Genomic DNA, 21,002 nt, shown 5'->3' with positions numbered 1-21,002 from the left:
GAGCAGGGGACACTGAGCAGGGGGCACTGAGCAGGGGGCACTGAGCAGGGGACACTGAGCTGGGGGAGGAGGGGGAGTGAACTGGGGGACGCAGCTTCTTCGAGGGGGAGTGCTGGTCTCCTCCCCTCCTTGGCCCTCGGTGCAGGGTGTGGTCCCCACCCCCCAACCCCCAGTGAACGGCAGAGAAGTGGGGCAGGGGCAGTAGGGCGGACGGGGGGGGGGGGGGGCCTCTGACTGCGCCCACGACTGTTTCTGGAGAGGTGGCAGCGCCCCACCCTCGCCGCGTCTGGGCTGGGGGTGGCTCTCCCGCTCCCACTCCCTTTGGCCTCCCGGATTCTCCCTTTTGTCCCCCTGCCCGCCCGTCCCCCCACCAGCCCATCCGCGGGGCCGCAGCGCCTCCCCGTGGCCGCGCTTCGGGGGGCGGGCTGGGAGGGGGCGGGGTGGTATAAAGACGGCGGCCCCTCCCGCGTCCCCTCCCTCCTGCCCACTCGGCGCGGCTCTCCGCGGTCAGGACCTGATCCTCGGACGTGCACAGCGAGGGCGCCCCGCGCGCTCGGGGTCAGGTAAGCGCCCCTCGACCCTGGGGCCGGGACCCACTAAGTGGGGACCTGTGGTCCGGCCCCGGAGCCCGGGCAGCCCGCCTGGAGCCGCGTCCTGCTGGTTGCAAGTCCTGCTGGACGGGACAGGACAGTGCGGGACGCGGAGGAGCCGGTCCGCGGGCGTCATGGGTGGGCTCTCCCCGGCGGCGCCCCGACAGCTCTCCCCGCAGTAATGGCCCCCCTTCGCGGCCCCATTTCAACCACTGGACCTTGGATCACAGCTCCTCACGTCCACGCCTTAGCTGCCTCAGCAGTGGGGCAGGGGATGCCGAGTTGTGTACTGTCCCCACTTTGGCCTCTTCTGGGACAGAGTTGGGAATGGGGCTTCCTCCCTATTCCTGGTTCCCTGCTAAGATGCTGCAGTTCGGGCTGTCTGTTGGGGCCTCACCCCCTCCCTCCACAAGTTACCAAGTAGCTGGAGGGGCTCAGCGTCTGCAGTCAGACCCACGCGGGGCCCTGGCACCTCTGGTTATCTGTGGCCTGGAGGACACCTTCAGAGGGATTCAGGCTCCAGTCACCCCTGGGAAGACTTCCCCTTTGATGTGGAACTGGGCACAGGGTCTCCAGGGGTGCTGGCCCCTCTCCCCTGGGCTGAGGGAGAGGGTACTCCTCCTCCTGGAAAGAATGGCCAGGATAGAATGATGGGGGGATGGGGAGAGAGAAACAGGGGAGGTGGGGTTCTTAGATACCCCAAGGGTAGAAACAGGGCCGGGGAGTGGGGACAAGTCACACACCCCTACCCTCAATATCAGCAACAACCCAGCCTTCCCCCCATTCTCTGAGGTTGGAGGTGCCCTCTACACCCCTGCCTCCCCCCTCAAAGTCTGCTGGGGAGACAAGCAGGGGGCTGAATGGTCGCAGCAGGGCGTGAGTTGGGAGCCCAGCTGGTCTCACCTGTGGTGGCTTCCCACGCGGGTGGGCCCTGCCCCACCCAGTACTCCTCACCCCACCCAGCACTCCTCACCCCACCCATCCAGCAGAACTCCAGGAGCCCAGCACCCTCAAGGCATGGGGCGGGGGGTGGGGGGGTCGGGGGGAAGTGTCAACCTCTGAGAGGCCTACTGACCCTATTACATAGTAACAACACAAAACCGCAGGATGTGGCAGCTCTGGTCTTCCCACCTCTTCGCCCAGTGCCCACCCTCTGTATGGCCCCTGTACCCAGAAAAGCAACTGCAAGCTCCTGCGCCCACACCCCTGGTCTAAGCCGCTGTTTCAGCGGAGGGGAACTGCACGTTTCGATGGACACCCAAAAAGAAGGAGGCTTGGGACCCACAGATTTCCCTCGTTTTTTCCTTTTAATACCGTTCTGACCAAGAGGCCATCTTACATTTGCTTAACATCCACGGCCAGGAGGCGGGGACGGACATGTAGGGCTCCAGGAGGGAAGTTGTCTGCCTGGCCTCAGTCATTCAGAGAAAGGAGAGTGGGGCTGGGCCCCCTGGGCATACGTGACTCAGAATCTCCTGGCCAGACTGGAGGGGCTGGGCACCCGGGGCCCAGGTGTGTCCCCTGGGCTGGACATGGGTTTCATAGGCCTCTGGGCCTCTCTGGCAATTTTAAGCTGCCATGCTGTGCTGTTGAAAGTGACCTGGGAGGCCCGGGAAGACCACAGCTGGTCAGGGCAATCGATGGGCTCATCTGCAGTGGAAGCCACGGGGAAGGCAACGTCCCGGTGCAAAGTGGGGCGTGGTCCCCTGGACCACCTGGTCGGGTGGGGCGCAGGCCCTGCACTGGGCAGTGCACACCCACGCCCAATGGCGACTCTGCATTGCCAGCCAGCAGGTCTGCTCTGTGGTGGAGGGAGCCGCGCCCACGCTCCTCCGCAGCCTGGGGTTTCTCATCTGTATGAGGTCAGGGTTAATAGCACTTGCCCTTTTCCCTCCGGGGCTGCTTAGGGGTCTCCGGGTGCATGTGGTGTAGGTAGGTCATGTTTACAGCCACAAAAGACTTTATAATGCTGGCGGGGAGAAACTCGCTCTTAGGATTGTTTTTAAACAGTTTGATTCCTTTTAAACACAGCCCATTTCAGTGGGTCGGTCTCTCTTGTGGCTCCTTCTGCACATTTATACAAAGCAGGGTTCATCAGCTCAGTGAATAGGCCCGGGCCGGGGGCACCCCCTCCAAGGGACACACGTTGGGTTCAAGCCATATCATAAAGCAACATCCTCCACAGACCGGCCGGGACCTAAAACGTATCAACACCCACGCCACACCAGTGGGTCAGCCTCGTGGTGGCGCATTGCAGACACTGTGCTGAGCAGGCGGAGGGCAGGGACCCCACCTGTGAGGGGCCCCTTCTCCCAGTAGAGCAGAGTCTGAGCCAAAACTTCTGAAAGGTGTGGAGGTTTTCAATTGTCAGATGCCCACCAGAGAAGTGGAGAAGCACCCGGGTGTCCGTCACCAGGGACAGACGATGGGCAGTGTTGCTGTCTCTTTTCTTATTTGCCAATTTCATGGATGAGGAATGGCGTCTTCTTGGTTTGTGTGAGTTCTTGGTTTTTGTGTGGTTCAACATTTTTGATCACTGACTGTTTGTTGTTACTTGCCAGGTTATGATTTTCCCATTTGTCTCATGAGTGCTTATTTTTACCAATATGGAAGAACTTTTTCCCTCCAGTTTTTAAAAATTGTGGTAAAATACACATAATATAAAATGTACTATCTTAACCATTGTAAGTGTATATACACTGAGTGGCCAGATTATTATGATCTCTGAACACATAATAATCTGGCCACTCAGTGTGTGTGTGTGTGTGTGTGTGTGTGTGTGTGTGTGTGTAAGGGCGGGTGTCCCTCAGCCCAGCCTGCACTCTCTCCAACCTGGGACCCCTCGAGGGATGTCCGACTGCCCGTTTAGGCCCAGTCCTGGTAGGATCGAGCCTAAACAGGCAGTCAGACATCCCTCTCACAATTCAGGACTGCTGGCTCCCAACTGCTCGCCTGCCTGCCTTCCTGATCACCCCCTAACCACTCTCCTGCCAGCCTGATTGATGCCTAACTGCTCCCCTGCAGGCCTGGTCCCCTCCCAACTGCTCTCCCCTGCAGGCCTGGGTCCCCCACAACTGCCCTTCCCTGCAGGCCCAGTCACCCCCAACTTCCCTCCTCTGCTGGCCTGGTCAGCCCTAACTGCCCTCCCTTGCAGGCCTGGTCCCTCCCAACTGCCCTCCCCTGCAGGCCTGATCCCTTCCAACTGCCCTTCCCTGCTGGCCATCTTGTGTCCACATGGGGGCAGCCATCTTTGACTACATGGGGGCAGCCATCTTGTGTGTTGGAGTGATGGTCAAATTGCATAATACTCTTTTATTAGATAGGATATATTAGAGGCCCGGTGCATGAATTTGTGCATGGTGGGGTCCTGCCAGCCTGGCCAGGGGGAGGGGACATGGGTGGTTGGCCGGCCTGCCTGCTGGTCAAACTCCTGGTTGAGGGGACAATTTGCATATTAGCCTTTTATTATATAGGATATATACTGAGTGGCCAGATTATTATGTGTTCAGAGATCATCATCATCTGGCCACTCAGTGTATAGTTCAGTGGTATTAAGTACATTCATATTGTTGTGCCCATCCCCACATGGATCTCCACAATTCTTTTCATTTCTCAAAACTGAAATCTGTCCCCATGAAACACTTAACTTCCCATTCTCGCCCCAGCCCCTGGCAGCCACCATTCTACCTCCTGGCTCTATGATACTAAGTATCTCATGTGATTGGAATCTTATGGTATTTGTCTTTTTGTGACTGGCTTGTTTTATTAGTATAATTTCCTTAAGGTTTATCCATGCTGCAGTGTGTGTGTCAGAATCTCCTTCCCTTTTAAGGCTGAATAATATTTCACTATATGTATATACCATGTTATACTTATCCATTCATCCATCAGTGGACACTTACGTTGCTTCCATGTTTTACCCATTGTGCATAGTGCTGCTAGGAATATGGGTGTACAAATATCTCTTTGAGACCCTGCTCTGAACTCTTTTGAGTGGAATTATACCCAGAAGTGGAATTGCTGGATCATATGGTAAATCCACTTTTATTTTTTTTTTAAGGAACCACCATACTGTTTTCTACCATAGCTCTACCGTTTTACATTCCCACCAAACAATTCCAGTTTCTCTGTATCCTCCTCAACACTTTTTATTTTCTGGGGTTTTTTAATAGTAGCCATCCTAATGAGTGTGATGTGGCATCTCATAATTTTGATTTGCATTTCCCTAATTAGTAATGTTGAGCATCTTTTTGTGTGCTTATTGGCCATTTATAATTCTTTTTTTAAGAAATGTCTATTTTAAGTCCTTAGCCCATTTTTGAATTGTGTTGTTTGGGGTTTTTTGTCATTGATTTTTAGCTCTCTATATATTATGGATACTAATCCCTTTTCAGAAAAATGATTTGCAAGTATTATTTCCTATATTGTAGGTTGCTTTTTGAGTCACAATATTTTTTAAATTTTTATGAAGTCCAATTTGTCTTTTAGTTGCTTGTGCTCTTTGTGTCATATCCTAGAAATCACTGCCAAATCGAATGTTGTGAAGATTTTGCCCTATGTTTTCTTCTAAATTTTTATAGATTTTACATTAGGCCAGGGCCATTTTGAGTTCACTTTTATGTATGGTGTTAGGTAAGATTCCAATTTCATTCGTTTGCATATGGATATCCAGTTTTCCCAGCTGAAAATCATTTCACTATATATATATGATTTCTGGACTCTCTATTCTGTTCCATTGGTCTGTTATCTGTCTTTATGCCATTACCACACTATTTTGATTATCATAGCTTTATAGTAAGTTTTGAAATCAGAAAGTATGAGTTCTTCAGCTTTGTTCTTGTCTTTTAGGATTGTTTGTGCTATTTGAAGTCTCTTGCAATTCCTTATGAATTTTAGAATGGATTTTTCTATTTCTGTAAAAATCAACATTGACATTTTGGTAAAGATTGCATTCAATCTTTAAATCACTTTGGTAGTATTGACATCTTAATATTAAGCCTTCTAATCCATGAACATGGAATATCTTTCCATTTATCTATGTCTCTCAGGAATGTTTTATAGTTTTCAGTGAATAACTATTTCACCTCCTGGGTTAAGGTAATTCCTAAGTATTTTATTCTTTTGATGCTAATGTAAGTGGAATTGTTTTCTTAATTTGCTCTTTGCATTGTTTATTGTTAGTGCACAAAACTGCAACTGATTTTTGAGTGTTGACTTTGTATCCTGCTACTTTGCTGAATTTTTTCTAAGTTTCTTTTTGTGAGATCTTTAGGGTTTTCTACATATAAGATCATAACATCTGTGAACAGATTATTTTATCTCATCCTTGCAATTTGAATGCTTTTTATTTCTTTTTATTGCCTAATTGCTCGGGGTAGGACTTCTGATACTATGTTGAGTAGAAGTGACAAAAGTGGGCATCTTTGCCTTGTTCCTGATCATAGAGGAAAAGCTTTCAGTCTCTCACCACTGAGTATGTTTGTTATGGAATTTTCATTTATGGCTTTTCTTACACTGAGGTAGTTTCCTTCTATTTTTAGTTTGTTGAGTGTTTTTATCCTAAAAGGATGTTGAATTTTATCACAAGTTTTTTTCTGTGTCAATTGAGATGATTATGAGGGTTTTTTCCTTTGTTCTGTTAATGTGATGTATTACATTGATAGTTTGTCATATGTTGAACCATCCTTGCATTCCAGAAATAAATCCCACTTGGTCATGGTGTTTAACTACTTTTACTATCCTGCTGAATTCTGTTTGCTGATATTTTGTTGAGGATTTTAGTACCAATGTTCACAAGGGATACTGGTTTGTAGTTTTCTTTTCTTGTAGTGTCTTTGTCTGACTTTTGTATAAGGAGGATAATGTTGGCCTCATAGGATGACTTAGGGAGTATTCCCTCCTCTTCAGTTGAAGTTTGGTGAATTGAAAGGGGTAAGTTTGAGGAGTATTGGTGTTAGTTTTTCTTTAAGTGTTTGGTAGAATTCACCAGTGAAGCCATCATGTCCAGGGCTTTTCTTTGTCAGGAGATTTTCAATTACTGACTCAACATCCTTACTATTTATAGATCAGCTCAGAATATCTATTTCTTCATGGTTTGGTCTTTAGAGGTTTTGTGTTTTTCAGAATTTGTCCGTTTTATCTAGGTTACTTGATTTGTTGGCATACAGTTACTTATAATACTCTCTTACAACCCTTTTCATTTCTGTTGAATCATAGTAAAGCCCCTACTGGATTCGGACCTCAGCTATTAGCTGAACAAGTTACTTACACTTACTCTCAGTTTCCTTGGCTATGAAATGATATTATAATAGTACCTATATCCGAGGACTGTTGTTAAGTGCTAAATGATGTAGCATAGCCCTGGCCGGTTTGGCTCAGTGGATGAAGAGTCCCGGGTTCGATTCCCTGTCAAGGGCACATACCTCGGTTGCAGGTTCCATACCTGGTCCTGGTCGGGGTGTGTGCAGGAGGCAACCAATCGATGTGTCTCTCTCACATCCATGTTCCTCTCTCTCTCTGCCTCTTCCCCCTCCTTTCTACTCTCTCTTTTTTAAAAAAAAAAAATCAATGGAAAAATATCCTCTGGTGAGGATTAACAAAAATAAATAAAAAATAAATAATGTAGCATAGTGTCTGATGGAGAGTAACCACAGAAGATATTTCTTTGTCATTTCATCCTTTCTATTTTCTTCAAGGACTTTTTGGTCCATGTTTTCACTCAGTTACTTCTCCAGGGATTTATTTGGGTTCCCTGTGTGAGATAGGATTACCTTTATTTCTACTCACATTGTGAGCCCTTGTCCCAGCCCTGCCACCATCTCGTTTTCTCAGTTTGTGTATGTTGCTATGTCCATTGCTGTGGTCTGTTGCTCCATTCCAGCACCAAAACCACAAATGCTTAATTACTGTAATGTTATTGTAGCATTTGTACTTGATAACATGTCTTCTCATCACCCTTTATTTTTTATGTTTCTGAGCTACTTTTACTTATGCTTCCAGGTGAATCTTAGATATATTTTGTCTACATATACCGACAAAAAAGCAATAACTTTTCTTGAAGATTTTAATCAAATTTTTCATTCAATTTTAAATTTAGTTAGAAATAACTGATATTTTTTTTTACTTTATTTTTGAAAATATTACAAATGTCCCTGTTTTTTCTAAGTTGACCCTCTCTACCCTGCTCCCCACCCCTCTCCCCAGGTCTTTCCTGCTCTATTGTTTGTCCATGGGCTGTGCATAGAAGTTACTTGTTTAATCTCTTCCTGCTCCCCCGCTTCTAAAATACATCAGTCTGTTGCATGTTTCAATGTCTCTGGATCTGTTTTGTTCATCCGTTTTTTTCTTCATCAGATTCCACATATAAGTGAGATCATGTGATACTTGTCTTTCTCTGACTGGCTTATTTCACATAGCATAGTACTCTCCAGGTCCCCCCGTACTATCTCCAAGAGTAAGAGATCCTTCTTTTTTACAACTGCATAGTATTCCATTGTGTAAATATACCACCATTTTTTAACCCATTCATCTATTGATGGGCACTTGTGTTTTTTATCCCAAAACAAGATTTGTCTCTTCATCCTGTTCCTTAGAATATTTTTTAGTTTTTCCATAAGTCTTACGCATTCTAAAAATAGATTCCTGTTAAGTTTATCTCTTGAATTTATGGGGGTTTTTTTCTTGTTAGTTTAAATAGTACTTCTTCCATTACTTTATGTAATTAGTTGTTGCTAATGGAAGAAAATCTATAGCTTTTTGTATGTGTGTATATATGTGTGTATATATATGTAACTGCTTCACTGCATTTCTCTCCCCTCCCCGCTTTTTCTCTCTCCCCTAAACTTTGTTCGGTTGATTTCATTGGGTTTTCTTGGTAGGCAGTCCCATCTGTAAAAGGACAGTTTCCATCTCTTCCTTTCTAAGATTTATACTGTGGCTTTTTCCTCCCCATCTTATTGCATTGGCTTCCAACACAACACTGAATTCATAGAGTGAGATGAACACTCTGTCTTTTTCTTTGTTGGTACCCTCATGGGCATTCTTTGAGTGCAGGAATTTTTAATCCAGGATCAGGTACAGGGATGGACTCCCAGAAGTCATAAAGAATGTAATTTCTGACATATGTATACCTGTGCATTTGTGTGAGGTGAAATTGTCCAGAGTCTTAAAGAGGTCTGTGACCCACAAAGAAAAGAACCTTTATTTTCATTTTTGTGTAAAATATAATATTGGGTCTTAATTTGAAATGTATATCCTCTATAATCCAACTCCTAAATTTCTATGAGGCTTTGCCTTGTCTTTTTTTTTTTTTTTTAATCAGAAATGGACATTTGGGGGCTCTATTAAAACAGTAACATGTGCCCTAACCGGTTTGGCTCAGTGGATAGAGCATTGGCCTGCGACTCAAGGGTCCCAGGTTCGATTCTGGTCAAGGACATGTACCTTGGTTGCGGGCACATCCCCATTAGGGGGTGTGCAGGAGGCAGCTGATGGATGTTTCTCTCTCATCGATATTTCTAACTCTCTCTCCCTCTCCCTTCCTCTCTGTAAAAAATTAATAAAATATATTTTTTTAGAAAACATAACATGAGTTTCTGTTAATGTGACTTACATTAATATATTCCCTAGTGCTGCATCATTGTATTTTTAACTAAATCTTTGTTCTGGTAGAGTGGTCCTTAATATGCTACTGGATTTTATTTTCTAATATTAGTTAGGATTTTTGCATTTATATTCAAAAGTGAGATTTACTTGTAGAGCTCCTTATAGGGATTTCTTTTGTCAAGTTTTGGTCTCAGGTTTTCCCAAGTTTAAAAGTGAATTGAAAGGAAGTTTATAGTTTTATGTTCTAAAGCAGGTTAAATAGCAAATATGTTTGTCCTAGAAGATTCAAAAGAACTCATTTAAGCGCTGCCTGGGCCACAGCCCTTGGGGATGTATTTCCTCCCAGTGTGTCCATTCCTTCCAGGGCAGAGTTCCTCACCTCTTCTCAAGACTTTTCCCAGAAAATGTTCTTTCACATTTATTAGCCTAGAGCTGCATGTGGTATGTGCTCTTAAAAACAAACAGCCACAAAAACCGTCTTCCTATATGGTATTATTTTATTTATTCTTAAAGTTATATATTTCTGTAGTTGTACTTATTGATTAGTCTTGCTAACAAATTTTTTCCTATTTTGTTGGCCTTTTAAAAGAATCATCTCTGTGCCAAAACCGGTTTGGCTCAGTGGATAGAGCGTCGGCTTGCGGACTCAAGGGTCCCGGGTTCGATTCCGGTCAAGGGCATGTACCTTGGTTGCAGGCACGCCCCCAGTGGGGGGCGTGCAGGAGGCAGCTGATCGATGTTTCTCTCTCATCGATGTTTCTAACTCTCTATCCCTCCTCTCCCTTCTGCTCTGTAAAAAATCAATAAAATATATTTTAAAAAAAAAGAATCATCTCTGAGATATATTTATTCTACTCTTTTTTAATCAATTGCTACCTCTCTCTCTCTCTCCCTCTCTCTCTCTCTCTCTCTCTCTCTCTCTCTCTCTCTCTCTCTCTCTCTCTCTCTCCTGAGATTGTTAATTTTATTTGTCCCTAGTTACTTCAACTGTATGCCTAACTTCTCACTAAATTCTTATTTTATAACATAAAGTATCTAAAGCATTATATTTTCCTCTTATTAGAGCTTTGGCCTTCTCATGGTTGTTTTCATATGTAACATACCCATTATCACAAATTCCTGTGTAGTTTTTACAAGAGAGAGTTTTTTAATTTCCAAGTGCTTTGATTTTTTTTGTCTGTGCCTTACTAATGATTGGTTTTACACTTTAACTCAGAGAATTTGTCCATATCATTTCCAATTTTTTTAAAAAAACTAAATTTAAGCTTTCTTTGTGGCTTACTCTAGGATCAAATTTTGTAAACATTTTTAAAGAATACGTATTCTCTACTTTAGGTTTCAAAGACATAAATATATAATATGTATGTGTTTTAGTATTATCCAAATCCTTTATGTTTAAAAAATGTATATGCCATATTTGTTGCTATCAAAGATTTATAAAACATGACAGATTCTCTGTTTTTTGTTTATGTGATCTGTCAATGACTTACAAAGATGAATCAATCTTCTACCGTGATTTCAGCTTGTTCGTTTTTTATTCAAATTTTCAGATTTTGCTTTATACAATTTCATTTTATGAAATTTAGTAAATAAAGATTTATAACTAGTCTGCAGCCTTTATCTGTTCCTTGGCCCCATCCTTCATTCTTCCATCTTAAATTCTACCTCGTCTTAAAACAACACTGCCCCTCTCTTTTTATTTGCATCCACCTCACCCCACGTCTTTGCACCATCTGACGTGTTTAAAGTGTGACTCTCTTAAACCTCATTGGGACAGGTTTCATTTTTGACCCAACTTAGGAATGTTTATCTGTAACAGGAGAGTTTAAACCATTCATGTTTATTGTCCAACTGATCTATGTAATATTTCTGGCATGTAATTTTAGGCTTCCTGACTCTTTTCCCCTTCATTTTCTACATTTGATGGTATTTCTCACATTTCTTTGCTTTTTTTTTTTATTTCTCTCTGTTACCTACAGAAATTCCTCCAGAATTTTTTAAGCAATGGTATATAGGTGTCATAGATCTGAACCTGTTTTCCCCTGAGACTTTCCTTCTTGTGCATGAAAGATAAGTTGACTGGGAAGACATTGTCGGTTCATTTCATTTTTCTCAAAATTTTGAGGTTATCATTTCATTGTCTTCTGTCTGCAATGCAGTGGAGAAAAGTTTGATGCCTCTGTTAGTTATCTATTGCCACATAATAAATTACCTCAAAACTTAGAGATTTAACACAATAAGCATTTACTATCTCGTAATTTATTCAGTTTATGAATTTAGGAGTGGCTTGGCCGGGTGATTCTAGCTCAGGACCCCTGATGAGGTGCAGTTGGCCAGGGATGAGGCCATCTGAAGTCTTGACCGGGATAAGGATCTGCTTCTAAGACAGCTCGCTTCCCCGGCTGTTGGCTGGGAGCCTCAGTTCCTCCCTCGGGGGCCTCTGCAAAGGCTGCTGGAGAGTGTGCCTGTGTAGCTGGCTTCCCCTTTAGCAAGCAATCCAAGAGAGCCAGGCAAAAGCCACAGTATCTTTGATGACCTAGCCTTGGATGTCACACACCATCTCTTCCAGGTTATTCCGTCGGTCATACAGGCCAGCGATGATTCAGTGTGTGAGGGGACTTCATAAGGACATGGACACCAGGAGGCACGAATAATTGGGGGCCACCTTGGAAGCTGTCTACCACAGAGACAAAATTATTTTTCCCTTTAGGAGTTTCCTATATTTTGTTATTGCTATTGTGTTATTCCCTATGTAAATATTTTTGAAATTTTTCCTTACAGTTTTATTGTAATGAGAATTTCTTTCTTTGAGTTAGAGCAAAGAGTAAGATTTTCTACTGTACACTTTCTTATGTGGGCCTCTTTTCATTTATTAAGTGTGTGATGTGTATATGGTGTGTGTGTTGTGTTGTGTTGGGAGCGGGGGAGCAGGGCCAATCCGGGTGCGGTCTTTCTGGCCCCCTGGTTCTCTCCTTCCCCACCTGTAGTAGACGGATCAGGGTGGGACACACTGCACCCCCCACTGGGTCTCTCCCCCATGGGGGCAGCAGGGTGAAGGGTAGTGGGAGACAGAGCTGTGCCCACATCCGGTGTTCAGCTGTGAGCGGCCTCCCTGACTAAGTGGCCATTACCAGTGGTTGATGTCTCTGGACCCATTGGCTCTGACTGTCCCAGCCCAACTCCCTGTGGCTTCCAGGTTCTTCAGGGCCCTGGCCTGCCCCTCACACTACCTTCTCAGCCCCATCTCCCGTGTTGTCTCCGCCCTCCTCTTGAACCAGCCTCTGCCTGTGGAGCTCCCTTCCTGTGGCTGGCTTTCTGTCCGGCACATCTGGCACCTCCTGCAGGAAACCCCCTGGATTCCCTGGTGCTTCCACTGAGCTTGCTCTGATCTCTGCAACTGTCAAAGCCTACAGACTGGGTCACAGCCATTACCTGCAGGATCACGGTCTCTTGTCCTAACCATGTCCTCATGTCAGGGAGGCAGGGTCACGTCCTGTTCACCCCTAACTATGCCAGGACCAGCCCCTCTCACCATAAACTCAGATGTAGTAACACCTGCCCCGCCCCCCAATCCACCTCCTCTCAAATATAAGAGGTTCCCACAGCGGTGATGCCCCTAACTGCACTAAAGTACCCCTAACTTACCCCAAAGCTCTCCAGGCACCGCCTCACACCCCCAGCCCTGTGGGTGCTGCCCCCACCAGCAGGACCCCGAGTTCCTGGCAAGGCCACATCTTCTCTGGGCCTGCCCTGGGTTCTGGGGGCTTTGAGAGGCAGCGTGGGGGCAGCGGGTGTGTGAACCAGGTTGCAGGAGTCTCCACCAGAACATCTGGGCTGAGCCCCTTCCTCACCTTCCCGCAGAGAGTTCTTATTCCTCTCACATCTGGTTCCTACGCCCAGCCAGCCCGCCCCAGCCTCCAGGTCCTCTCCCTGCCTGTGTGGCCACAGGATGGGCCTGGGCACAGGGAGCAGCAAGCGACAGGGGAGCAGATCCTTGAACACATGCCGGGGCACAGTCATTGGCTCTGGGAAAGGTCCCCCAATCCCGAGCACCCACTGCCTGCTGGCCCCTATATTCCACCCCTAGGCCTTTCTTCCTAACCAGTCAGTATGGGGTTATTTGGACAAATAGGAATCAAGTACCAAGGCCCATCCCCACCCCAGCCTGGACCTCACTCACCCCTCCCCTGCTGCCTTTCCTTCCGGTCACCCCCAGCTGCCCTGCCCCTGGCACCCTCCCCATGGTCCTCACGATGCTTTCAGTTCCCAAGAATCAGCCTGTCTTCCGACAGAGGCTCCAGGGCAGGGACAGCGGTGAACGTGCTAATCCCACCCAGAACTGAGCCCAAAGCCCGCAGTCTCTGTGCCCACTAAATGCTTGTGGCCCCATCCAGGGTCCCTTAGCCCAGGTGCTGGCTGACCCTCGGTGTGTGCCACCCCCACCATCGGGACCAGGGGGCACTCCAAGACCCACTCATGAGCCACTGTCTGCAGCAGCTGCTCTTCCCTGTTGCAGGACGTCAGGGACCACCCACTGGTGCTGCCAAGATGCTCCGAGGCTCCCGCTCCATCCTCCTGCTCTGGGGCCTCCTGGGGACCCTGCACGCCCAGCAGCAGGAGGTCATCGCCCCCGACACATCTGAGAGAAGCAGCAACTGCCCAGGTACAGCCGCAGGGGCTGGGGCTCCTGGGTGACCTAAGGGGGCAGCAGGAACAGCCGGTTGGGAGCCAGGGCCCAGCGTGCCAGTGAGGCTGGTGGGGGGCAGAGCCCAGGACCACCCGTGTGCACAGAGCCCCAGGATGGCTCACCGCCGGCCTTCCGCGTGCAGCCCCCTGACTTCTCCTGTGTCCCCCAGAGAAAGCCGACTGCCCGGTCAACGTGTACTTTGTGCTGGACACCTCGGAGAGCGTCACCATGCAGTCCCCCACCGACAGCCTGCTCTACCACATGCAGCAGTTCGTGCCGCAGTTCATCAGCCAGCTGCAGGACGAGCTGTACCTGGACCAGGTGGCCCTGAGCTGGCGCTATGGCGGCCTGCACTTCTCCGACCAGGTGGAGGTGTTCAGCCCACCGGGCAGCGACAGGGCCTCCTTCACCAAGAGCCTGCAGAGCATCCGCTCCTTCCGCCGCGGCACGTTCACCGACTGCGCACTGGGCAACATGACGCAGGAGATCCGGCAGCACAGGAGCAACGGCGCAGTCAACTTCGCGGTGGTCATCACCGACGGCCACGTCACCGGCAGCCCGTGCGGCGGCATCAAGATGCAGGCTGAGCGGGCCCGCGAGGAGGGCATCCGGCTCTTCGCCGTGGCCCCCAACAGGAACCTGAACGAGCAGGGCCTGCGGGAAATCGCCAGCACGCCCCATGAGCTCTACCGCAGCAACTACGCCACCATGCTGCCCGACTCCACCGAGATCGACCAGGACACCATCAACCGCATCATCAAGGTCATGGTGAGCGGCTGCAGTACCCCCTCCTCCCACCGGGTGTGGGGTGGGGAGTGGGGTGCAGAGCCCTGGGACCTGGTCATTGGGCGTCAGTGACCCGCTCGGTGAAGGAAGGGGGTGAGCTCTGGTCAGGGCCCTGCCTGCTCGGATGTCCCGCGTTCTCTGCTGGATGCGGAGCTGCCCAGTCGCCAGCTCGTGGCTAACCAAGGTTTCTCTCTGTCTTTTCTGCAGAAACATGAGGCCTATGGAGAGGTGAGAGGCATTTCTGTCCATGCCAGCCCCGCCGGGTGTGCCCTGGGGCCTCTGAGGCGCTGACCCAGCAAAGATCACACGCCTCGCCTTGCCAGTTCCCTGGCACTCCCCAGAGGCAAGGGAGAGAGACCCCTCTGCTCCATGTAGGGCCTGAGACTCTTGAGTTTGGGACAAAGGGCTTCTGACCCGAACCAGGCTGTTTAAACCCAGGAGGTCGGCATTAGGGTCCTTCACTTAGCACACGCCAGGTGGATGAGCGTTGAGTGTGAGGGTGGCTCTCTGGACTGACGGGCTCCGTCCACCTGAGCCAGTCCAAGAGAAGATGGGCGGCGGTGGGGTGCCCCGCGTAGGACCTGCAGCCCTGGTCCCTGACATCGCCCCGCTCCTGTGCATCCCAGCTCACAGCCCAGGAAGGAGTGCTTCCCACTCAGCGAGCCTCCTGCAAGCACACCCTCCCCCAGAAAGCTGCTCACAACACAGTGGTGTAACACACAAGCACAAGGATGCCTAGCCAAGCGCTCTGTAGTCCTTGCTACTGTCAGTCATTGCTCCACCCAGGCTCGGTTTCCAAAACTTGCCTAGAGCCTAGGTAGAGCCCCACCCTTGTGGGCACCTCCTGAGCCTGGTCCTTTATCCAGCCCCGTGCTTGGGACGGCCCAGCCCCGTGCTCGGGATGGCCCAGCCCCAGCAGGCCGTGCTCAGGATGGCCCACCCCCAGCCCCGTGCTCGGGACGGCCCAGCCCCAGCAGGCCCGGGACCTGGGCAGAATCCTCCCTCCAGGTCTCCCTCCCTCTCAACTGGGACCCATCATTCTGGCCTCACTTCCTTCTTGTTTCAGTGCTACAAGGTGAGCTGTCTGGAGATCCCCGGGCCCCCTGGCCCCAAGGGCTACCGCGGACAAAAGGTAAGCTACCCAGACCTCCCTGGGGTCTGCCCTGCCAGGAAGTCCCCGCCCCCTCTTGAACTATGAATTCAAGGCCAACTAAACCTCCATGGGCTCAACACTTCGGACCCTGAAGGAACTAAAGTTCCATTTGTATCTACTTCCTTTTAAATGGCCTTTTGAGAAGAGTAGGGATACTTTTTAAGTTAAGGTTTCCCATTAAAATACTCGTATAAAGTAAACAAGTTGGTGTCTTGAGCAGTGCGCCCTCGAGGGTGGGTGCCGCCTAGGCCGGTGCCGCTGCTGCAGAGGCCTGGCGGGTGACCCACCCCGGGGCTGTCCATCAGAACTCAGAGAAACAGGATCAAACGGGCCCTGGTCGGACAGAGGCCCGGGTTCTCAGGGGCAGCTGGCCCTACTCTAGGACGTCTCCATGTGGCATTGCCGTTGTCACCTGGGTGGGACCTGCAGCCAAGTCACTCTAACCCTGAGACTTACTCTTCCACCTCCCAGAAGCCAGTGACAGGGTCCCTGGTGGCCCACCCTGCCCCTCCCTGCCTTGGTTTACCCCTTTTGTGTTGTCTGCTTGCAGGGCGCCAAGGGCAACATGGGGGAGCCTGGAGAGCCGGGACAAAAGGGCCGACAGGTAAGTGTCCTCCCGCCCGCTGCAGCAGCTCCTGCTCTCCAGGCTGAGGTTACACCCACGGCCCTTTGTTCTTTTCCCACAGGGGGATCCAGGCATTGAAGGACCCATCGGATTCCCAGGACCCAAGGCAAGTTGCCCCTGGCCCTGGCCCTGGCCCTGGCCCTGCCCCAGTGGTGGGGGACTTGGGGACAAGCCCAAGGCTGCCTGGCTCCAGGTGGGGCCAGCCCATAGGATCGAGATGTCTCTGGCCCAGCAAGCCCTCCCCCTCTCTCCCCCCGACCCAGGGAAGTGAAGCACCATTCTGAGTGTTGTCCCCAAACCTAGCGTCTAGCCTGAGCCCCAGTCAGGCCTCCCCGCCCGAGGCCACCAGCCACCGCCCACTCTGGTGGCCTGCTGGGTCCCGTGCACATGCCCCGCCATAACACTGCTTTTCTTTCCTTCCGACCTCAGGGTGTTCCTGGTTTCAAAGGAGAGAAGGTGAGATTCCGAGTCTGAGCAGCCAGACTGCACATGGCCTCTGCGTGAGCCTCAGCCCCAACTCCCCCGTGTCCTCAGAGAGCCTGCCCGTGGCTCCTGCTGGGAGCATGATGGGCTTCGTGGTGGTGGTGGCCTTGGTCTGGGGTCCTTCTGGCTTTGTGTTTGGCCGAGGGCAGGCTTGGGTCCCTAAGGCAGCGGGTCTGTGATGCTGGAGACCTGAGCTAAAGGCCTCACTTTCCTTCTGCAGGGAGAATTCGGAGCTGATGGTCGGAAGGTAAGCCAGGCGGTGGACGGGGCGAGCAGGGCACCCCCTCACTTCCTGCTGCTCTAAAGGGATGATCATCATGGCTGACGAGAGTCCCCTCTTCCTTCTCCCCCCAGGGTGCCCCCGGCCTGGCCGGCAAGAACGGGACCGATGGACAGAAGGTAGTGCTCCTGGGTCTGCATCCTGGACTGGGCATGAGGGTCGTGCACAGCGGTATCTCAAATAGAAGAATGAGCAGAACGTTCTCATTCCCTCCCTGGGGCCGGGCCTCTAGACCTGGCCCCTGGCCACTGCCCACAATTTGTGGCTTCAGCACTCCCAGTTTTACCTGTCCAGGGGACGCAGGGCAAATGAGGGCATTACAAGAGCATGAATAGACATTTGCTTCTGAAAACCAAGGCCACGCCTTGCAGGAACTTCCAAGTCTGTTCTGCAGAACTTCAGAATGGCCTGAGTGGTAGTTCACACACATACACACATGTACACAAGCATCAAGTGCACTCACACATGCACACATGTCTCACATGCACACAGGCATGCACACACATGAAGGGGGCACTGTGGACACTCGTGCTCACAGCTGCAGCCAGGGACTCTCCCACCTCCACGGAGATGCCATCGTAACATTCAAGCCATTAAAGTGCACAGTCGCACGCGTGTGCCCACTGGGTAGAGACCAGCATGGACTTTGCCTGCCACTTACACCTGTCATTGGTGCATCGTCCCCTGAATCTCGCCCCTGACACATCTGCTTCCCTCTCATCTTTCAGGGCAAGCTGGGGCGCATTGGACCCCCTGGCTGCAAGGGAGACCCCGGGAGTCGGGTAAGCATGGTCTTTGTTCCTCCTCACATTAAGGTTAAATCCCTTAGAGGCACCAGGTGCCAGGTGGGCGTGGGGAAGCTAGGAGTCCCTGAGCTTGGATTCTTCCTTCAGCCCTGCCCTGCCCATCCCTGACCCCCAGGGATCAGCCTGGGCTGGGGCCACGACAGGACGAAATGGCCTCTGGGGCTTCCCAGAGTCCTGAGGAGCTCGGCTCTGAGGTTTGTCTGAGCGTCCTGCCCAGCCCCGGTGGATTCAGGCCACTGAGACCCAGGCAGAGCGTCCAGTTCAGACGTTGCGGGGGACACTGGTCACCTTCCCCATGTCAGCTGAGCCTGGGCTAACAGGGAAGCCCCAAGTGCAGCTTGCAGCAAGAGACCCAGGACAGCCTCTCTCCCCCTTCCCTCACAGGGCCTCGACGGCTACCCAGGGGACGCAGGCAACCCTGGGGAACCCGGAGACCAAGGTGCCAAGGTAGGCGGCCTAGCCAGAGTGGCGGAGCAGACCGGGTCACTGCCCTCCAGGTGGCCTTCTCCCTGCTGCAGTGCCCAGCCTCTGGGGGAGGCATCTGGGCTGAGAAGCACAGTGGAGGGGACCTGTCCCTGCAGACCAGGCAGTGAGGGGGAGGAGGTTTAGGGGTGTCCTGCCTGGGAGGCTGTGGGGTGCCCATGCTGAGGGGGTTGTAGGGTGCCCTCCTGGAGCTGCACCAGCTCATGTCTACCTCAGGACTGTGTGTCCCGGCTCAGGCTGCTGCGGGGTGCCTGAATGGCCACAGCAGCGAGCCCACCTCCTCCCAGGCCTCCAGGGGGCTCCTGTGGGAGGCTCTCAGATGCCTTGGGGTTCTGCCTCTTAGGCCACCTGAGGCACCACTGTGCCTGCCCGCAGCCACTCCCCTGGCTGCACAGGACCCTGGAGGACCAGGGCGGTAGCCTGTCCCCCGAGAAGCCAGCACACACAGACAAGGCCCATGTCCGATTAATTCACCCGGAGCTGCATGGGGGCCCTGCCCCCCAAGAGTGTGCTCCGCCTACATGGGAGGGGAGGCACGGGCCCCCAGCGCCTCCAAAGTCCTGCCCCATGGCCAGCATCCAAGGGATGTGACGCTGATTTCTCCAAATCCTTCCAGGGGGACGCTGGCCGCCCAGGACGCAGAGGGCCCCCAGGAGAGGACGGGGCCAAGGGAAGCAAGGCAAGTGCCCCTGAGGGTCCCTGCTGTCCTGCCCCAGGCACACACCAGCAGTGCCCACTGGACCCACCGCAGTGGGAAGCAGTGGGGACAGCCCATGCCCTGAGCAGGCCACCAGCCTCTCTGTCCCACTGCCAGACCGCGGGAGGCCGCGTCTGCCGAAGTGGCCCAGGCCCTCCTGCCTGGCTGAGCTGTTACCTCTCTGCAGGGCTATCAAGGCAACAACGGAGCCCCGGGAAGTTCCGGCGTGAAAGGAGCCAAAGGCGGGCCCGGGCCCCGGGGACCCAAAGGCGAGGCTGTGAGTTCACACCCCTCAGGCCCCTCAGGCCCCTCAGGCCCCTCAGGCCCCTCAGGCCCCGGGCCCACAGCACGTCTCCTCCAGCCGCCTGCCCAGCCCTCCTGGCCGTGCCCTGCTCGGGGCCTCTCTGAGCCTGAGGGGTCCCCAGTGCCTCCATGACCCCATTGCAGCAGAGGAAGGGTTCAGTCATCCCCCTGCCAGACACTCAGTGCCCATGAAGTGGCCCAGCGTCCCCACCTTGCCCTCCTGGCAGGGCACCTCTGAGGGTTCAACGTACACCCGGGCACACGCTCCCTGGGTCCCACACAGCATCCTCACCCCACCCAGCCAACCTGGAGTGTCCTGCTTCGGGGCGGGAAGGGCCCAGCCTGGGGCTGATCATCCAGGGGGTGTGTCTTGAGGCCTGGCCTGGCCCGGCCCGGCAGGGGCTGAGTGACTACACCGATAGCCGGTCCAAGCCAGGTTCCGGCCAGTCCACTGAAACTCACCCTGGACTGACAGCTGACCAGGAGCCCTCCCTCATTCCCTAAATCCTCGGCTGGGACCAAACCACCCGGCAGAGAATGAGCATCTGGGCTGAAGCCCTCTTGAGGGGCCTCCAGACCCCAAAGCCAGAGTCCCCATGGGTGGAGTGTGGGTCCTCCCTGTGGCCCCCACCATCAGGGCCCCTACCCACACACCCACTCTCTGCAGGGGCGCAGGGGAGACCCTGGCACCAAGGGCAGCCCAGGCAGCGAGGGCCCCAAAGGCGAGAAGGTGAGTGTTCGTGTCGGGGAAACGGGGTGCCGTAGCCACGTCTGCCTCTGCACCGGGTTCTCACGGTGGTGCTGACGGTACCCCATGACAAGGGAGAATAGAAGGGACCCGGGGCCTCTGTCAGGGGACACCCTCTGCTCGGTCTGGGAAAGCAGGCAGCAGCCAGGGTAGCCCCACCTGCACTGCCTGCTGGGGCACCGGGGCGGCGCACGCACAGCTGTGCAGGCTGCGGGCTGCTCCTCACAGCACCCACCACACGCTCTCCTGAAGCTGGTGCAGGAGGTCCTGTCTCTGTGATAAATCCGAGTTTCCTGTGAGGTATGAGAAGGGCTTAGAAGAGGGGCCCCCTCCTCTGGGAATGCGTGAGGACCCCTGCCCTGAGGGGCTGAGCAGGCAGGGCTGCTATTTCAGTCTCACCCCCCACAACCTGGGGTCCTCTGCAGGCAGTTTAATGGCCCCCTCCTTCACCTCCTGCCACACACACACCACAGATAACTGGGCCTCTCTTCTCACAGGGGGATCCTGGTCCCGAGGGACCCCGGGGCCTGGCTGGAGAGGTTGGCGGCAAAGGAGCCAAGGTAAGTGGGTGGCAGGCGGCACCCAGCACCCTGGCTGGAGGGGGCTGAGCCTGGGACCCCCTGTCCTTCCCTCCCTGCAGACCCTGCCAGGTCTGTGATCAGGGCTGAGGACTGAGGCCATGCCAGGACCTCCTGGGGGGCAGCATCCCGCCCCTCCCCCGACCCTTCTCCGTCTACAGTGCTGATGACAGGCTCTC

The 21,002-nt window shown here is 52.2% G+C and overlaps 1 protein-coding gene across 2 annotated transcripts in view; it reads left to right on the top strand.

The window, feature by feature from the left end:
- The first annotated feature begins 431 nt into the window (after positions 1-431).
- Positions 432-21,002, top strand: part of COL6A2 (collagen type VI alpha 2 chain) — a 31,249-nt gene continuing 10,678 nt past the window's right edge. For both annotated transcript variants that reach the window (XM_080657781.1, XM_080657782.1), the window contains exons 1-16: positions 432-563; positions 13,711-13,857; positions 14,051-14,649; positions 14,875-14,895; positions 15,734-15,799; positions 16,371-16,424; positions 16,507-16,551; positions 16,875-16,901; positions 17,149-17,175; positions 17,283-17,327; positions 17,937-17,990; positions 18,399-18,461; positions 19,114-19,176; positions 19,382-19,471; positions 20,165-20,227; positions 20,743-20,805. In XM_080657781.1, the coding sequence (XP_080513907.1) occupies positions 13,743-13,857; positions 14,051-14,649; positions 14,875-14,895; positions 15,734-15,799; positions 16,371-16,424; positions 16,507-16,551; positions 16,875-16,901; positions 17,149-17,175; positions 17,283-17,327; positions 17,937-17,990; positions 18,399-18,461; positions 19,114-19,176; positions 19,382-19,471; positions 20,165-20,227; positions 20,743-20,805 (1,395 nt within the window). In that variant the 5' untranslated portion in view covers positions 432-563; positions 13,711-13,742. The remainder of the gene's footprint in view (positions 564-13,710; positions 13,858-14,050; positions 14,650-14,874; positions 14,896-15,733; positions 15,800-16,370; positions 16,425-16,506; positions 16,552-16,874; positions 16,902-17,148; positions 17,176-17,282; positions 17,328-17,936; positions 17,991-18,398; positions 18,462-19,113; positions 19,177-19,381; positions 19,472-20,164; positions 20,228-20,742; positions 20,806-21,002) is intronic.

The sequence above is a fragment of the Plecotus auritus genome (assembly GCF_963455305.1).
Source record: "Plecotus auritus genome assembly, chromosome: 2".
Lineage (NCBI taxonomy): Eukaryota > Metazoa > Chordata > Mammalia > Chiroptera > Vespertilionidae > Plecotus > Plecotus auritus.
Note: the sequence above shows the minus strand (reverse complement) of the source record. Positions and strands in the feature narration are given on the sequence as shown.